The sequence below is a fragment of the Anabrus simplex genome, chromosome 1, assembly GCF_040414725.1.
Source record: "Anabrus simplex isolate iqAnaSimp1 chromosome 1, ASM4041472v1, whole genome shotgun sequence".
NCBI classification, from domain to species: Eukaryota; Metazoa; Arthropoda; class Insecta; order Orthoptera; family Tettigoniidae; genus Anabrus; species Anabrus simplex.
Genome location: NC_090265.1, coordinates 402,666,346 through 402,681,488, shown reverse-complemented (window position 1 = coordinate 402,681,488; position 15,143 = coordinate 402,666,346). Strand labels below are relative to the sequence as shown.

At 43.4% G+C, this 15,143-nt stretch overlaps 1 protein-coding gene across 2 annotated transcripts in view; it reads left to right on the top strand.

Annotated features, from left to right (window-relative positions):
• LOC136866603 (synaptotagmin-5) overlaps positions 1-15,143 on the top strand; it is a 147,959-nt gene that overhangs the window by 85,329 nt on the left and 47,487 nt on the right. For both annotated transcript variants that reach the window (XM_067143729.2, XM_067143721.2), the window contains exon 4: positions 14,312-14,434. In XM_067143729.2, the coding sequence (XP_066999830.2) occupies positions 14,312-14,434 (123 nt within the window). The remainder of the gene's footprint in view (positions 1-14,311; positions 14,435-15,143) is intronic.

The following is a 15,143-nucleotide window of genomic DNA, read 5'->3' as shown; positions in this document are numbered from 1 at the left end:
AACCCGGGACCGTCTGAACCTAAGGCCAGTACGCTGATCGTTCAGCCAACGAGTCGGACATAAGCAGTGATACTAATAAAAGAAAGTAAGGTGTTTAACGATTTTAAAAATTGGTAACATTCTGAAGTTTCGATTGAAACGTGTGTTTTCTTTCTAGTTTTACATTCTTTCCTGGCAATTTACAACCATTTTGGGGTCGGCACTGATATGTAAGGTTGCCATAATCCAATAGTCCAGAACTAGGAGATTGACGCAATTTTAGAGTCCAAAATCAGGACGTAATTCACTTATTAATACGGTTGATATAAGGAAGCTGCTATCCAAAGAAAATAACAGTATATTATTTATATAAACTTCATTGAATGACAAGAATGTAATTATGGTAAACATGAGTACTTATGATGCCCTAACCATTTCTATACCACTCACACTTCTTAGAGCCAAGAACTAGGTTTGATTTTTAATGAGCCCATGAAACCCATTACTCATTTCATGTTTTACTTGCAGCATTGCATTTACAGATGTTAGTGTCAAATTGCTCCTTTCTTATGTCTATAGGGCAGACATATGAGAATTCTTTCTCTGTTTTCGCATTGCACCCAAAACCTGAGAAAAAATATTCTACAATTTTGAGAAATTCAAAATACTGTTCCCTGGAAACACAAACATGGCAAAGAAGCTACTCATTTCTTGTTAGCATATTCTCAAAATTTTCAGCCATTCTGTCTGCCAAAAATATTTCAATTTTACAACTTGGTCAAAGAAAAGACTCACCTGGCGAGTTGGCCGTGCGGGTAGGGGCGCGCAGCTGTGAGCTCGCATCCGGGAGATAGTGGGTACGAACCCCACTGTCGGCAGCCCTGAAGATGGTTTTCCGTGGTTTTCCATTTTCACTCCAAGTAAATGCTGGGCTGTACCCTAATTAAGGCCACGGTCGCTTCCTTCCCATTCCTAGACCTTTCCTGTCCCACCGTTGCCATAAGACCTATCTGTGTCGATGCGACGTAAAGCAACTAGAAAAAAAAAGAAGACTCAACCAATTTGCAAGTTGTATTTTCTTGACCATTGCTTTTTCAAGATTTTCCCCATAAAATACACGGACTCCGCCTTTTCATCCCGGACGTTCTTCTTACTCTGTAGAATCGCAGATTGTCCGTGAAATCCATGGCATATGGCAACTGTGCTGATGTGAATTAAGCTCTGTTTTACGACGAGATGCCCTTCCTGATGCCAACTCTATGTTGAGAGTTCTATTCTGTATTGCGTGTTTCTGTAGTGGTTGATAGTGTGTTATGTTGTATGTAAATTAAGATGCGTATTAATGTGATGATAAATACCCAGTGAGAGGAATTGGCCAATCGTGGTTAAAATGCCCGTCCCGGTCGAGAATCAAACCCAGGGTCATCTGTACCGAAACTGATCATTTCGCCAAGGAACCGGACTGAAACAGGTTTTCATTTAATGAAAGTATTTAAAAGCCACATTATTTGCAAAATGAGTCGTCTAACACTATAGTTTGGTCTATTTTGTCGCTAAACATGAATGAAGTGTTTATAGAGCATTGATGTAAATTTGTTACTGTGGTGTTTACGTCAATGACGCATATGTTAGACCCATTTAAACATCGAGTATCGTCGTCAACATCATTATAGTTTATTTTTACGAGCTCACATCAAGAAAAATAATGCCTTTCTCCAAACGCTGGTTTCTTTGATCCACGAATAAACACGACTTTGTGAAGGGTACATAGGAGAGTACTAGACTGTAACTTATCTTGGAATGAAAATGTGATGAAGTAATCTCTCTGTAAACAATCTGCGTCTCAGGCAGCAGTAAAGTGTGATAGTTATCATGTCATCATAAATGTTTATGATCGTAAGTACTACTATTTATTTCCAAGCAGTGCGTTGCTGTGTAACTGGAGTAATCCACAACTATGTAGTGACGTACCGTTTTGAGCATGTTTGGTTGTATATCTGCACATACAAGGATTTGGAATTCATGGTTGTGTGGTCAGCGTCTTGGTGTTCTGTCCCAGCCGGGTCAATGAATTTTAATTTTAAACGGTCAATTACTTTTGCTCGGAACCGGATGTTTGCGCTGTCCCCAACATTTCTGCAGCATTTGACAGTTTGGTGTTTTCGTCAATGACATACGTTATACCCCTATAAACATCAAGCATCATCATCATCATCATCATCATCATCATCATCATCATCATCATTGTCCGGCTCCATGGCTAAATGGTTAGCGTGCTGGCCTTTGGCCACAGGGGTCGCGGGTTCGATTCCCGGCTGGGTCGGGAATTTTAACCGTAATTGGTTAATTTCCCTGGCACGGGGGCTGGGTGTATGTGTCGTCTTCATCATCATTTCATCCTCATCACGACGCGCAGGTCGCCTACAGGTGTCAAATCAAAAGACCTGCACCTGGCGAGCTGAACTTGTCCTTGGATACTCCCGGCACTAAAAGCCATACGCCATTTCATTTCATCATCATCATTTTTTTCAGTCGGCTACGCTACGTAGGGGTAGCGTGCCTGCCTCTTACTCGGAGGCCTCGGGTTCGATTTCCGTCCAGGTCAGGGATTTTGACTTGGATCTGACGGCTGGTTCGTATTCCACTCAGCCTACATGATTACAACTGAGGAGCTATCTGACGCTGAGATAGTCATCCCAGCCTAGAAGACCAAGAATAACGGCGGAGAGGATTCGTCGTCCTCACCACACGACACCTCGTAATCTGCAGGCTTTCAGGCTGAGCAGCGGTCGCTTGGTAAGCCCTGGCTCTTCAGGGCTGTTGCGCCATGGTGTATGGTTTGGTTTTCCTTTTATCGAGCTCATATCGAATGAAAACAAGTATCTCATTACAAACGCTTGTTTTTTTTTGATCCATGAATAAGCACGACCTTGCACTAAGCATTTCTATACCACATAAACACGCAGTCTTCCATACACGGCAGAGTCGGTGGATGCAGAGTGGGTTTCGGCCCTTAAGAGGCTACGGCTTGCCCGCGGTCCCACAGCTCTGCACTCTTCCCGGCCAACCGAGCAGAGGAAAGGTGGCCACGGCTCTACCGTGGCTCTACGCCTCTGCATTCGGGAGACGGGTCTGGGGTACACGCCTGGCCTCACCCGTCGGCTGTTCTGAGAATGGTTTTCCGTGGTTTTCCATTTTCCTGCACTAAGGTGAATACCGGGACAGTTCGTAGTATAGGCCACGGCCACCCACCCCCTTACATTCTCCGCACATCTCCTTCACCGTAACCAATCTTCCGGCCTGAGAGACGGCGTCACCGTCTAAGAGGCCCGCCTCCCCCTTCAGGGAAGGAGTGAAAACGTTTAGAGTAGAGTAGAGTACACGGAAGACGCTCGAATACGCCAGACTCGTATCGGTAGATTTTTACTTTCTTCAGCTTATCCCAGGTAATTCTGGATTCCTGGAATCACCTCGCTCATTTTGGTTTCAGGATGATGGTTTAAATTCGGATGCCCTTCATGACATCACGTGACTTTTCAAATAAGTATTCCAAACCGGGATCGGCCGGGAATCGAACCTTACCCGTCCGGGTGGAAAACCAATAACTACCGGATATCTATATATTGGGTAATCTATGGCTGAGTTTCTAATATTGTCGGGTAAACGTCAAATGTGACACGAAATATTTGTTTACATGCCGACACTGTACAACATGGAGTGTCCAATGGACTTCTTTCCACCCTTCAAATATCCGGGATCCGGAAATTCGACACTCCAATTCTGATCCGCAGAGGGAGCTGGTAAAATACGGTTAAAGCGCTGGCGTTCTGTGGCAGGTTCGATTCTGGCTGAGTCCGGTCTCGCTAGATATACTGGCAGGTAAAGGAATTCGTGCGGGACTAAATTCCGTCTCAGAAAATCATAAAAGTAATGGGACATAAATCCAATAAAATTATTATTTCAACACATTAGGCTTATACAAGGTGGTTGCAAACAACACGAACAGAGTATATGAACGTTAGAGGGTTGATCATACTAATACATAATTTAAAAAGAATAATTCGTCCGCCTCTGTGGTGTAGTGGTTAGTGTGATTAGCTGCCACCCCCGGAGGACCGGGTTCGATTCCGTGCTCTGCTACGAAATTTGAAAAGTGGTACGAGTACTGGAACGGGGTCCACTCAGCCGCGGGAGGTCAACTGAGTAGAGATGGGTTCGATTCCCACCTGAGCCATCCTGGAAGTGGTTTTCCGTGGTTTCCCACTTCTCCTCCAGGCAAATGCCGGGATGGTACCTAACTTAAGGCCACGGCCGCTTTCTTCCCTCTTCCTTGTCTTCCAATCTTCCCATCCCCCACCAAAACCCCTGTTCAGCATAGCAGGCGAGGCCGCGTGTGCGAGGGTCATCCTCCCCAGTTGTATCCCGACCGAGAGTCTGAAACTCCAGGGCACTGCCCTTGAGGCGGTAGAGGTGGGATCCCTCGCTGAGTCCGAGGGAAAAGCCGACCCTAGAGGGTAGACGGATAAAGGAGAAGAAGAAAATAATAATTCACATCTCGCGCCGCTGTCATGTTATCAGCTGCAGGTCTCTTCGCGAGTGAATTCAGATGAGTTTCTGAGACGACGTTGCTAAACCTTTACGTGGCTTAACACTGGTTTGAGAGCACCAATTGCAGAAAAAATTTCGCCCGGAGAGGAACTGAAACACGGACGTCCGAACTGACAGGATCGTGTCATAGCAAGTGCGGTCCGGTGGCACCGACTGATATCCACGGTGTGCTTGTGTTTGATGATGATTTCTCGTCATGCACTCAAGCTGGTTTTAAGTCACGTGCAAAATCATATCGGAAAGTTTATTGGAATTCGCCGACGAAGCGATCTGATTAGCTAATTTCAGAAGCTAATAACATAACAATGGCACGAGACGTCGAATAAAATTTTCAAATTATTTTATCAGTGTGACCAACCCTCTTATGCACATATACCCGGCTCCCGTTGTTTACAACCACCCTATAATAATAATAATAATAATAATAATAATAATAATAATAATAATAATAATAATAATAATAATAATAATAATAATAATAATAATAATAATAATCATAACGTGCGTCGATGTATAGCCGAGTGCAGCCCTTCTAAGGCAGACCCTCCGATGAGGGTGGGCGGCATTTGCCATGTGTAGGTAACTGCGTGTTATTGTGGTGGAGAATAGTGTTGTGTGTGGTGTGTGAGTTGCAGGGATGTTGGGGACAGCACAAACATCCAGCCCCCGGGCCAAGGGTTAAAATCCCCGACCCGGCCGGGAATCGAACCCGGGACCCTCTGAACCGAAGGCCAATACGCTGACCATTCAGCCAACGAGTCGGACACCACCCTGTATAACCTTCGAACTTACAGTACACTGAAGTTAAAGCAAATCAAAAAGCAAAATCATCTCCGTACAGGCCCTGAAGGCCATTGGAGGGGTGGAAGGTAAAGGCTTACACTATCGTAACCTCGGCACTTGATTGATGGGGTAGAGTGGTTAGTACTACGCCCGGCCACCTTTGCCCCTAAGAATTAACCTGGTACTCATTTTTGGTGTAGGCTGAGTAAACCTCAGGGCCATGTGCACCTCCAAAAGTGCTAATCTCGTTTCTTGAATTTGTTGGCTTCCTGACGGGGAACCGCACCACGTCCTTCCAGGCGAACCGAGCACGCCTTTACCGCCTCGGCCAGGCAGCCCCTACACTGAAATAGTGTGCTGAATTAATGGTACGTTTGATTCTTTGAAGATATTTCCTTTTAGATCCATTATTTTCGTGTGTGGGCGTGATTAACTCAGTAGCTTTGCTGCTGGGTTCCCACTCGGAAGGCTAAGATCCATTCTTTTCGTGTAGATTTACATTTTCTAATCAAATAACGATTTGTCTGCGTCCTATAGCATGCAGAAAGGATTACATGCAATTGCTAGAAGCAGCCTGTTGGAGTTGATCCTATCACGGAATTGGTGTGACGTATTACTCAGAATGCACTGCGAGCACTCACACCTAAAGATCCCCGAAGTCAGTTTGCGTGGCGTCGTGTACTGGGGTTTCCTGTTCAATGAAGAAGTCACACGCTAGGGAAAGTCAGGCTAAGAAAAGACGGCACGTTAACATAATACAGTACTATAATGGAGATATCGCTCGAATGGGGAAAGTAAAATATCTAGGACGCTTTGTCTATATGTTGTTGTTATTCCCTTTCAGTTCATCATGACCATTCTAACAACGCGTCTACAATATATCTAATGTCATTATTATTATTCCTGGCATTTTTCCCTATTGAGGCCGGTATTTGATGTCGATTTGACCCAGTTTTACTGCTGAAGTCCTTCCTGACGCCAACGCGTTGAGGTTATTAGTAGGTCTACGTTATGTTATAGGTACATAGATGAAGAGTAGTGTTATTAGATGAGCACGAAGTCCGAATCCGCTCCGCGGTGGAGCGGGTAACGCGTCCGCCTTTAACCTGGCGGCCCCGGGTTCGATTCCCGGCCGGGTCAGGGGTTTCTAATTGTAAATGATTAATATCCCTGGCGTGGGGACTGGGTGTTTTTGTCGTCTTTAACGTTCCTTTCCTCACATTTAACACTTTACACTTCCGCCATTTACAAAATCTACGCAGGTTGCTCAAATATGGTGCAAGTAGGGGTAAAAGATCTTTCTAGGCCGACGTCCCGAACAAATAGCAAAAAAGAAGATGAGCACGAACACGCATCTTCCACTCAGAAAAATTAACCATAAGCAGCTAGAATCCTCGATCCGGCAGGGAATCGATCTAGGGGCCACTGAACCAAAGGCAAGTATGCTGACCATTCAACCCTCATGCATTTTCCTGAATTCCTGATTCTGCTGCTATAATAGATTGTTATTTTACTGTCTTCATTCCTGACTGTCTGTAGCTGGAGTCTAGTTTTGTACGTCTGTAGCTGTCACCTTGCATTCGGGAGATGGTGGGTTGAAACCCACCCCACTGTGTGCAGCTCTGAAGATCGTTTTACGTGGTTCCCCGTTTTTTTACCAGGCAAATTCTGGGGCTGTACCTTAATTAAGGTCAATGTAACTTTCTTCCCACTACTTAGCCGTTCCTAACCCATCATCGTTGTCGGTACAACGTGGAAAAAATGTAGAAGCCTTCATTCCTTCATGTCTGCTGGAAAGTTGCAAACTCACGGAATGTAGTTCATGGAAGATTTCGGCTTGTGCGGGGACAGGAGGTTAGAGGTGCGGCCTGATTTTCTGTTGAGAAAGGTATGTCACACTCTCTGAAATGGGTACTAATATACTTACAGAAGAAACTAAAAATAAACGTTGGGAAAGCCTGTTTCAACTAGGTTTCTTTTCGAAGTACTGTGCAGAGGCAGATTTATAACACAAGACCTCTACGTTTGTGTGTAGTGGTTGCAGTATTGGAGGGTGGCAAATGGATAATAATATAGTTTGTTAACACCTACAATAATATTTTTGTATTATCTTTAGAAGTTAATTTGCTTACATTTTACTATCTATTCTTAGAGCAACACAAAACCTGTGTAGTCTTAACATTTCTAACAGCCAAGTAACAAACACACTGGTGGTTTTAACAAAATAACATGCGCCCCGCTCCTCTCTTACAAATGAACAATAGTCAAATACTTGAAATAACAAATATATTGCAGATTCCACAAGTAATTTTGTCTGAAATGACCCAAGACCGGATTATTCAGAACTCGATAATTCTTAAATATGAAATAAATTCACCAATCATGAAAGATATCGTCTCACACTGACAATTGCGAAGACTACCTCCTGACTGATGACCATTTCCACTATGAAGATTTGATCAACGAGATTGCAATGTTGGACTGAAACCTCTATGATCGGTGTATTGAATCTTTCCTGGGTAGTTGGGGGGGGGGGGGGAGAGGGGGAGCATATTATAATTGTATCTAGCTACACACAAATGTAAAATCTACCACCGGTGGTGGGAGCATATTATTTATTTGGCTTGTATAATGAACACAGCATATGTATGTTGGGTATTCAGCCCAAAGGCTGGTTTAATCCTCTATAGATCCACCAACAGCTGTCATAGATAGCCTAGGTGTCACTGAAGAGGCATACTAGGGAAATGAGGAGTGAGGTAGTTTCCCGTTGCTTTCCTCGCTGAGCCAGAAGTTGCTATTCCCTATCAGTCTGCCAAGCTCAATGAAATGCATGCACCAACCGATCCTATGAGCGATATTTTCACACCATTCATAACAGGGACTGGCTGCATAAGGAATGGTATTACTAGAATCGCTCACACCTCAATCACTTTCATATTGTCAAAGCCAAGGAAGAGACTGAGACAGGTCAATGAAAGTAACAAATTTATTCTAGCCTATACCAGAAGACAGAGTAAATACTACATCCTGCCAGCAGCATATTTTGCGTAAAAGCCATGTATACATACATGGGACAATAATTAAGATCTTGTCTTCGACATTAGAGTAGTAAGGCGACTTTCTTTTGAAACTCGTCATTCTCGTAAACTGTGAGGGAATAGCAGCACTCGTCATGAAACTATATCCCTTGTTTTCTTGGTATCTCAGGAATATTGTGTTTCAATTGGAGCTGAGGAAAGAAACCATTCTGCTGTTGTACAATGAATATGCATGAATTTTCCCTATTTTAGTTTAATTTATTTTGTGAGACGGATGGACTTTCTCTATAAATAGTTATGCTTGTAGTTAGTCATTTTGAATACTAAATCATATTTCAGTTATCTCTGCGTAAGTCCTCGGGTATACAATTTTTAATTTTAAAGTATGTTCAAACCTCTCTTTGATATCCATTTTGCACCACCATATTTTCAAACCACCAGCCGCCATTGGTAGGTAGATATTAGATTTACCTACAGTAGCAAGATAAAATATTTTAGGCCCGTTCTTACATCTAATAGTATATAAGTTATACCACTGTAATTAATTACAATTTACCTAGTTTAAAATGAAAGAAACTGAAATAGTAAACAGCACGCAAGTTAACATTCAAATCACTGGAAAAGAAAGAAAACAACAGTTGGTTGTTCTTCTAGGCATGAAATATGTACAAGGTATTCATGGAGTATGAAAGGAGGGGCGTAATGGGCGAGTGAATTTGTCACTGACTTGCACCAAGGCCGCCACAGTTCGAATCCCAGCAATTGTATCTGTGGTTTCTGAAACGACAAGTAATGTCTCTATGATTCGGATACCACGTAAATCTGGAGATACCGTAGCTACTGTAAGATAACTTTACCAACAATAATGCTAAACTTCAAGCCTGCATCATTATTTGATTAGGAAATGAAATATATAAGGTTCTGCATCGAACTTCCCATCTATTATCTGCTTTTTGTCCAGCATGTTAATGGTCCTCAAACTAGAAGCTCCTGCCATTCGATGCTATAATCGATTCTATCGCCAAATTCCGGTAACTATAAAAGTAATGGAGTAATACTTGTTTTTCAGTCTGTCAAAAACACGAAATGTAGCACTAAATGTAAAACTGGACAGTTATAAGTAGAATGACATGACATCATCATCATCATCATCATCATCTGTTTGCAATCCAGTTTCGGCTTTTCCCTCGGACTCAGCGAGGGATCCCACCTCTACCGCCTCAAGGGCAGTGTCCTGGAGCTTCAGACTCTTGGTCGGGGGATACAACTGGGGAGTATGACCAGTACCTCGCCCAGGCGGCCTCACCTGCTATGGTGAACAGGGGCCTTGTAGGGGGATGGGAAGATTGGAAGGGATAGGCAAGGATGAGGGAAGGAACCGGCCGTGGCCTTAAGTTAGGTACCATCCCGGCATTCGCCTGGAGGTGAAGTGGGAAACCACGGAAAACCACTGCGAGGATGGCTGAGGTGGGAATAGAACCCACCTCTACTCAGTTGACCCCCCGAGTCTGAGTGGACCCCGTTCCAGCCCTCGTACCACTTTTCAAATTTCGTGGCAGAGCCGGGAATCGAACCCAGACCTCCGGGGGTGGCAGCTAATCACGCTAACCACTACACCACAGAGGCGGTGTATATTATGTACAGTATTATTTACGTTGCGTAAACTTATCAGTGATTGTGAATTGGTGATATAATGAACAAGTGAGTTGTATTATGAATGTAAGTCCTTTGTTGGCACTTTAAAAGCTTTACTGTACTTTACTTAAACCTGCTTGTCTGGCGACAAATGTTGGACTGATTCCAGGTCACTTGCTTCTATTGTGACTTGCTAACTTGTAGGGAGGGAAGTGGGAGAGAGGGTTGAGGTGAGGTGGAAGGGTATTGTTCAACGAAGATGGGGATGTGTTAGCTGGCTATGATTTATTTGTCATAGCGTGTATCTGAATGAATGCATGATAATGACTTTAGACGAAATTAAATATGTGGTTAGGAACTATAGTGTATCGTTTATGCCTTTATATTTAGTTATAAAATAGAAACCTACATGACGGTCTAGAACGGCGTGCCGCTGCCTAAATTCATAGAATATAGAACAAATAAATATAACCTGACCCACATTCCAAACGTACTTTAAGTCAGAGTAATCTCCTATGAAATTCATTATCCGCTGAAGTGAATTGTGTGAAAAACTGTTTATTAAATTTTGAATGAATTTAATAGCGTGTAAAAGGGGAAATCCTTCAGATGATTGTGATCATTGAGGTGGTTTGTATGGTCTTTCCTGCGTTGTGTATTTCTGTTGCTTCTTTTATGTTTAACGATTTTATTATTTTCAGTGTGTAATCTGTGTTGATGTCTGTGATGTGGTGTGACCTATCATATACGTGTTCTGCATATGCTGAATGCCGATTTTATCTAATGGCGATTTTGTGTTCTTTGTATTTGGTGTGGAAATTGCATTTTGTTTGCAGTTTGGTTTGGTTTCAAGAAAAGGTATTTTTTGTTTAGGTTGCATTTGCTGATGTGTCTTTGCAGCGTTTTTTTCGTACTGGGCTATTTTTAGAATTTGCTCTTAGGAAATGTTAGGTATTTTGTACGTGTTTCTGTTCACGTAATCAAGGTCTATGTATTTGTTGTTTTCAGGTGTGTATTTATTGTATTTTTGTTTGTTTCCTTAATAATCAATCTACTGTGTCAGGTGGGTGGTTGTTTATTTCGCGATTTGTATTTCGTTTTTGAAATCAGTCGTCCTCATTGGTATTTTACAGGTATGTTAGAGTGTTACACATCGTGTTTTCGACAGACTGGAAAATTATGTTTTGTTAACTGAGACGACACAGAAAAAGAATGGCTTTCTTCTTAACTAAATATGGCAAAATATGCCTATTTTCGAAGTAGAGTATGAATGATGATAATAACATAATTCAATAACTACTTCTACGTTTTTGAAGGCGCCACGACGTCGGAATTTTGTCTCGCAGAAATCCTTTTTCGTGAAAGTAAATTTACCAAAACGAGGTTGGCGTTTTAGAGCACCTTGAAATACCTGGAGTTAGAGCCAGGGCTGCACTTGGTCACAAAAGTCCAGTGCTTCTACCATATGAGCCATTCAGTCCGGTATAATAAACATCATCATCATCATCATCATCCATCATCTTACTTAGTGCTTTAGACCTAGCGGTCTCATCATTAACGTGTTAATATATTGGAAAATTAATAACTTGATTGTTGGTGATATAAATAAATTTTACTTTCAATCCAAGACTTCCAATGACAATTCCTATCGTCAGAAGTAACTTACACCCACATATTTAAGGTAACGTAATTTTCTCATTTCATGATGGAGATACTTATCCATTGTTCTATTACAGTGCTGATAATAAATATATGAAATATATCCTTCACTGTATCAGGATATCATAATTAAATGCTTCATATTTTATCCAGTTTGAAATGTAAGATTAAAGAAAACCAAGTGCCACTAAAAGAAGTGCATTCTGTCTTGCCACAGTTGTGTATATAAGGCGTTGCGAATGCAGAGGGCTCAACAAATGCATGTTTGAAGGAACAAACATCTGCAATTATTTCTTTTGAGCAAACACTCTAAGAATAATATATAAAAATATGTATTCAGAAAACTTAGGTCCATAACTGAATAATTTCCTGCATTGTACTTTTAAAAATATTTGCAAGGAGAGAATATGTCTAATGAACAAATTAGGAAGCTACAACACAGTATTTCTACAATCAAATAATGACACTTGGCCTAATCATAGTCAGTCACGTTGTTATCGCTACTCTCATTTTCTCGTTCTTGTTGCTGTTTTAGCTGGGTGCAGTCATAAAAGTGCAGACATTTGCGTACACAAAGAGCTGTTAAGTTAGTTCACCCTCCGTATTCGCAACCACATCGCTACGTTTCCTTCACTGCTCATTAACAACAGGGTGTATTTCTACTGTAAATGTGCTGCGTACTCAGCCCGAAGGCCGTCACAGATAGCATAGGCGTCACTGGAGAGGCACAAGGGAAGTGAGGAGTACGGTGGTTTCTCATTGCTTTCCTCACCGAACCGGAATTTGTTATTTCATATCACTCAGCGACATGCACGCAGCAGCCGACTCTGAGTGATATGTTCACACTATTCATTACAGGGACTGGCTGCATAAAGAACAGCATTAATGCGTAGCTCATACCTCAGTCACTTTTACACTGACTGACAGAGCAAATGCAACACCAAGAAGGAGTGGTCAGAACTTTATGCCAATTGCAGGGTAGACTGACGTCACTGAGATATGCTCATGATGTGAAATGCGCCGCTGTGCTGCGCACGTAGCGAACGATAAATGGGACACGGCGTTGGCGATTGGCCCACTTCGTACCGTGATTTCTCAGCCGACAGTCATTGTAGAACGTGTTGTCGTGTGCCACAGGACACGTGTATTGCTAAGAATGCCAGGCCGCCGTCAACGGAGGCATTTCCAGCAGACAGACGACTTTACGAGGGGTATGGTGATCGGGCTGAGAAGGGCAGGTTGGTCGCTTCGTCAAATCGCAGCCGATACCCATAGGGATGTGTCCACGGTGCAGCGCCTGTGGCGAAGATGGTTGGCGCAGGGACATGTGGCACGTGCGAGGGGTCCAGGCGCAGCCCGAGTGACGTCAGCACGCGAGGATCGGCGCATCCGGCGCCAAGCGGTGGCAGCCCCGCACGCCACGTCAACCGCCATTCTTCAGCATGTGCAAGACACCCTGGCTGTTCCAATATCGACCAGAACAATTTCCCGTCGATTGGTTGAAGGAGCCTGCACTCCCGGCGCCCGCTCAGAAGACTACCATTGACTCCACCGCATAGACGTGCACGCCTGGCATGGTACCGGGCTAGAGCGACTTGGATGAGGGAATGGCGGAACGTCGTGTTCTCCGATGAGTCACGCTTCTGTTCTGTCAGTGATAGTCACCGCAGACGAGTGTGGCGTCGGCGTGGAGAAAGGTCAAATCCGGCAGTAATTGTGGAGCGCCCTACCGCTAGACAACGCGGCATCATGGTTTGGGGCGCTATTACGTATGATTCCACGTCACCTCTAGTGCGTATTCAAGGCACGTTAAATGCCCACCGCTACGTGCAGCATGTGCTGCGGCCGGTGGCACTCCCGTACCTTCAGGGGCTGCCCAATGCTCTGTTTCAGCAGGATAATGCCCGCCCACACACTGCTCGCATCTCCCAACAGGCTCTACGAGGTGTACAGATGCTTCCGTGGCCAGCGTACTCTCCGGATCTCTCACCAATGGAACGCGTGTGGGATCTCATTGGACGCCGTTTGCAAACTCTGCCCCAGCCTCGTACGGACGACCAACTGTGGCAAATGGTTGACAGAGAATGGAGAACCATCCCTCAGGACACCATCCGCACTCTTATTGACTCTGTACCTCGACGTGTTTCTGCGTCCATCGCCGCTCGCGGTGGTCCTACATCCTACTGAGTCGATGCCGTGCGCATTGTGTAACCTGCATATCGGTTCGAAATAAACATCAATTATTCGTCCGTGCCGTCTCTGTTTTTTCGCCAACTTTCATCTCTTTTGAACCACTCCTTCTTGGTGTTGCATTTGCTCTGTCAGTCAGTGTATATTGTCAAAGCCAAGGATGAGACTGAGACAGGTGAACGAAAGTAACAAATTTGTTCTAGCCCATACCAGTAGACATAGTGCACTGTAAACACAACGTCTCGCCAGTAAAGGCAGTATCAAGAGGAAAGAAGTGTGAATTAAATCATGTTGACTCACATTACTGACCTGCATGGTTCATAATTCAGATAATAAAATAGAAAAATGTTCTTGCTATGTTAAGTGCGGTCTTCATCCTCGCAGCGTACAGTATTATATATGGTGGTGTGTTCTAGAGGAAGAACGAGAGAGGCGGCGGAGGCGGCTGGCGGCAGCAGTGGGCTCGGTGAAGGTCGAGAAGAAAGGGGAGGACTTCAAGCTCACCACACTCCAGCGGGAAAGCTCTCTCTACGACTCAGGTAAGACAACACCGTCTGTACTTGGTGAATTTCTATGTTCAGAATCCTGACCAGAGCACGTGAGATCTTTAATAAGCGCCCCTCCTCTTATAGTTCGGAATCCTCGTTACTGACTGCATGTTCGCTACATTTGACTTAATTTCTCATCTGGCTTTAAATTAGATACATTATCAAGAATCTGAGAGCTATAGGTGTGTGGTTAAAGGTTAAGTTATGGAAACTTCAAGTGGCTCTTTTGAGTGTGGATTTTCTACGTTCATCTCTGAGAATTATTGTGACGGTATGTTCAAGACAATATTTCTAAATTAGAACATCAAATGACCTCACTTATACTACTTTATTTTATACATTTTGACATTCAATTAAGGGAGATATGCTCTGTAAGGTTCAGATTGTTTTATCCAAGAACAGTAGACGGGTCTGATTTCTTCATTGTGGTTATCTCAATGGAAATATTTTCCACTTCGGCTTATATACTGTAGTGTACAGTTTCAATACGTTATTCCAAAACATTATTTCGTCTCCCTACTCAGTACATTGAATCTTGAGTTGTATATAATTATCGGTGAAAATAAAGAGGTTTGCTTCTCCCGCGTTTGTTTTGTTATGAAACAACAGCTTTGAAGGGCCTTGGCCTACCAAGCGACCGCTGTTCAGTCTGAAGGCCTGCAGATTACGAAGTGCGCCGAATCCTTTCGACCATTATTCT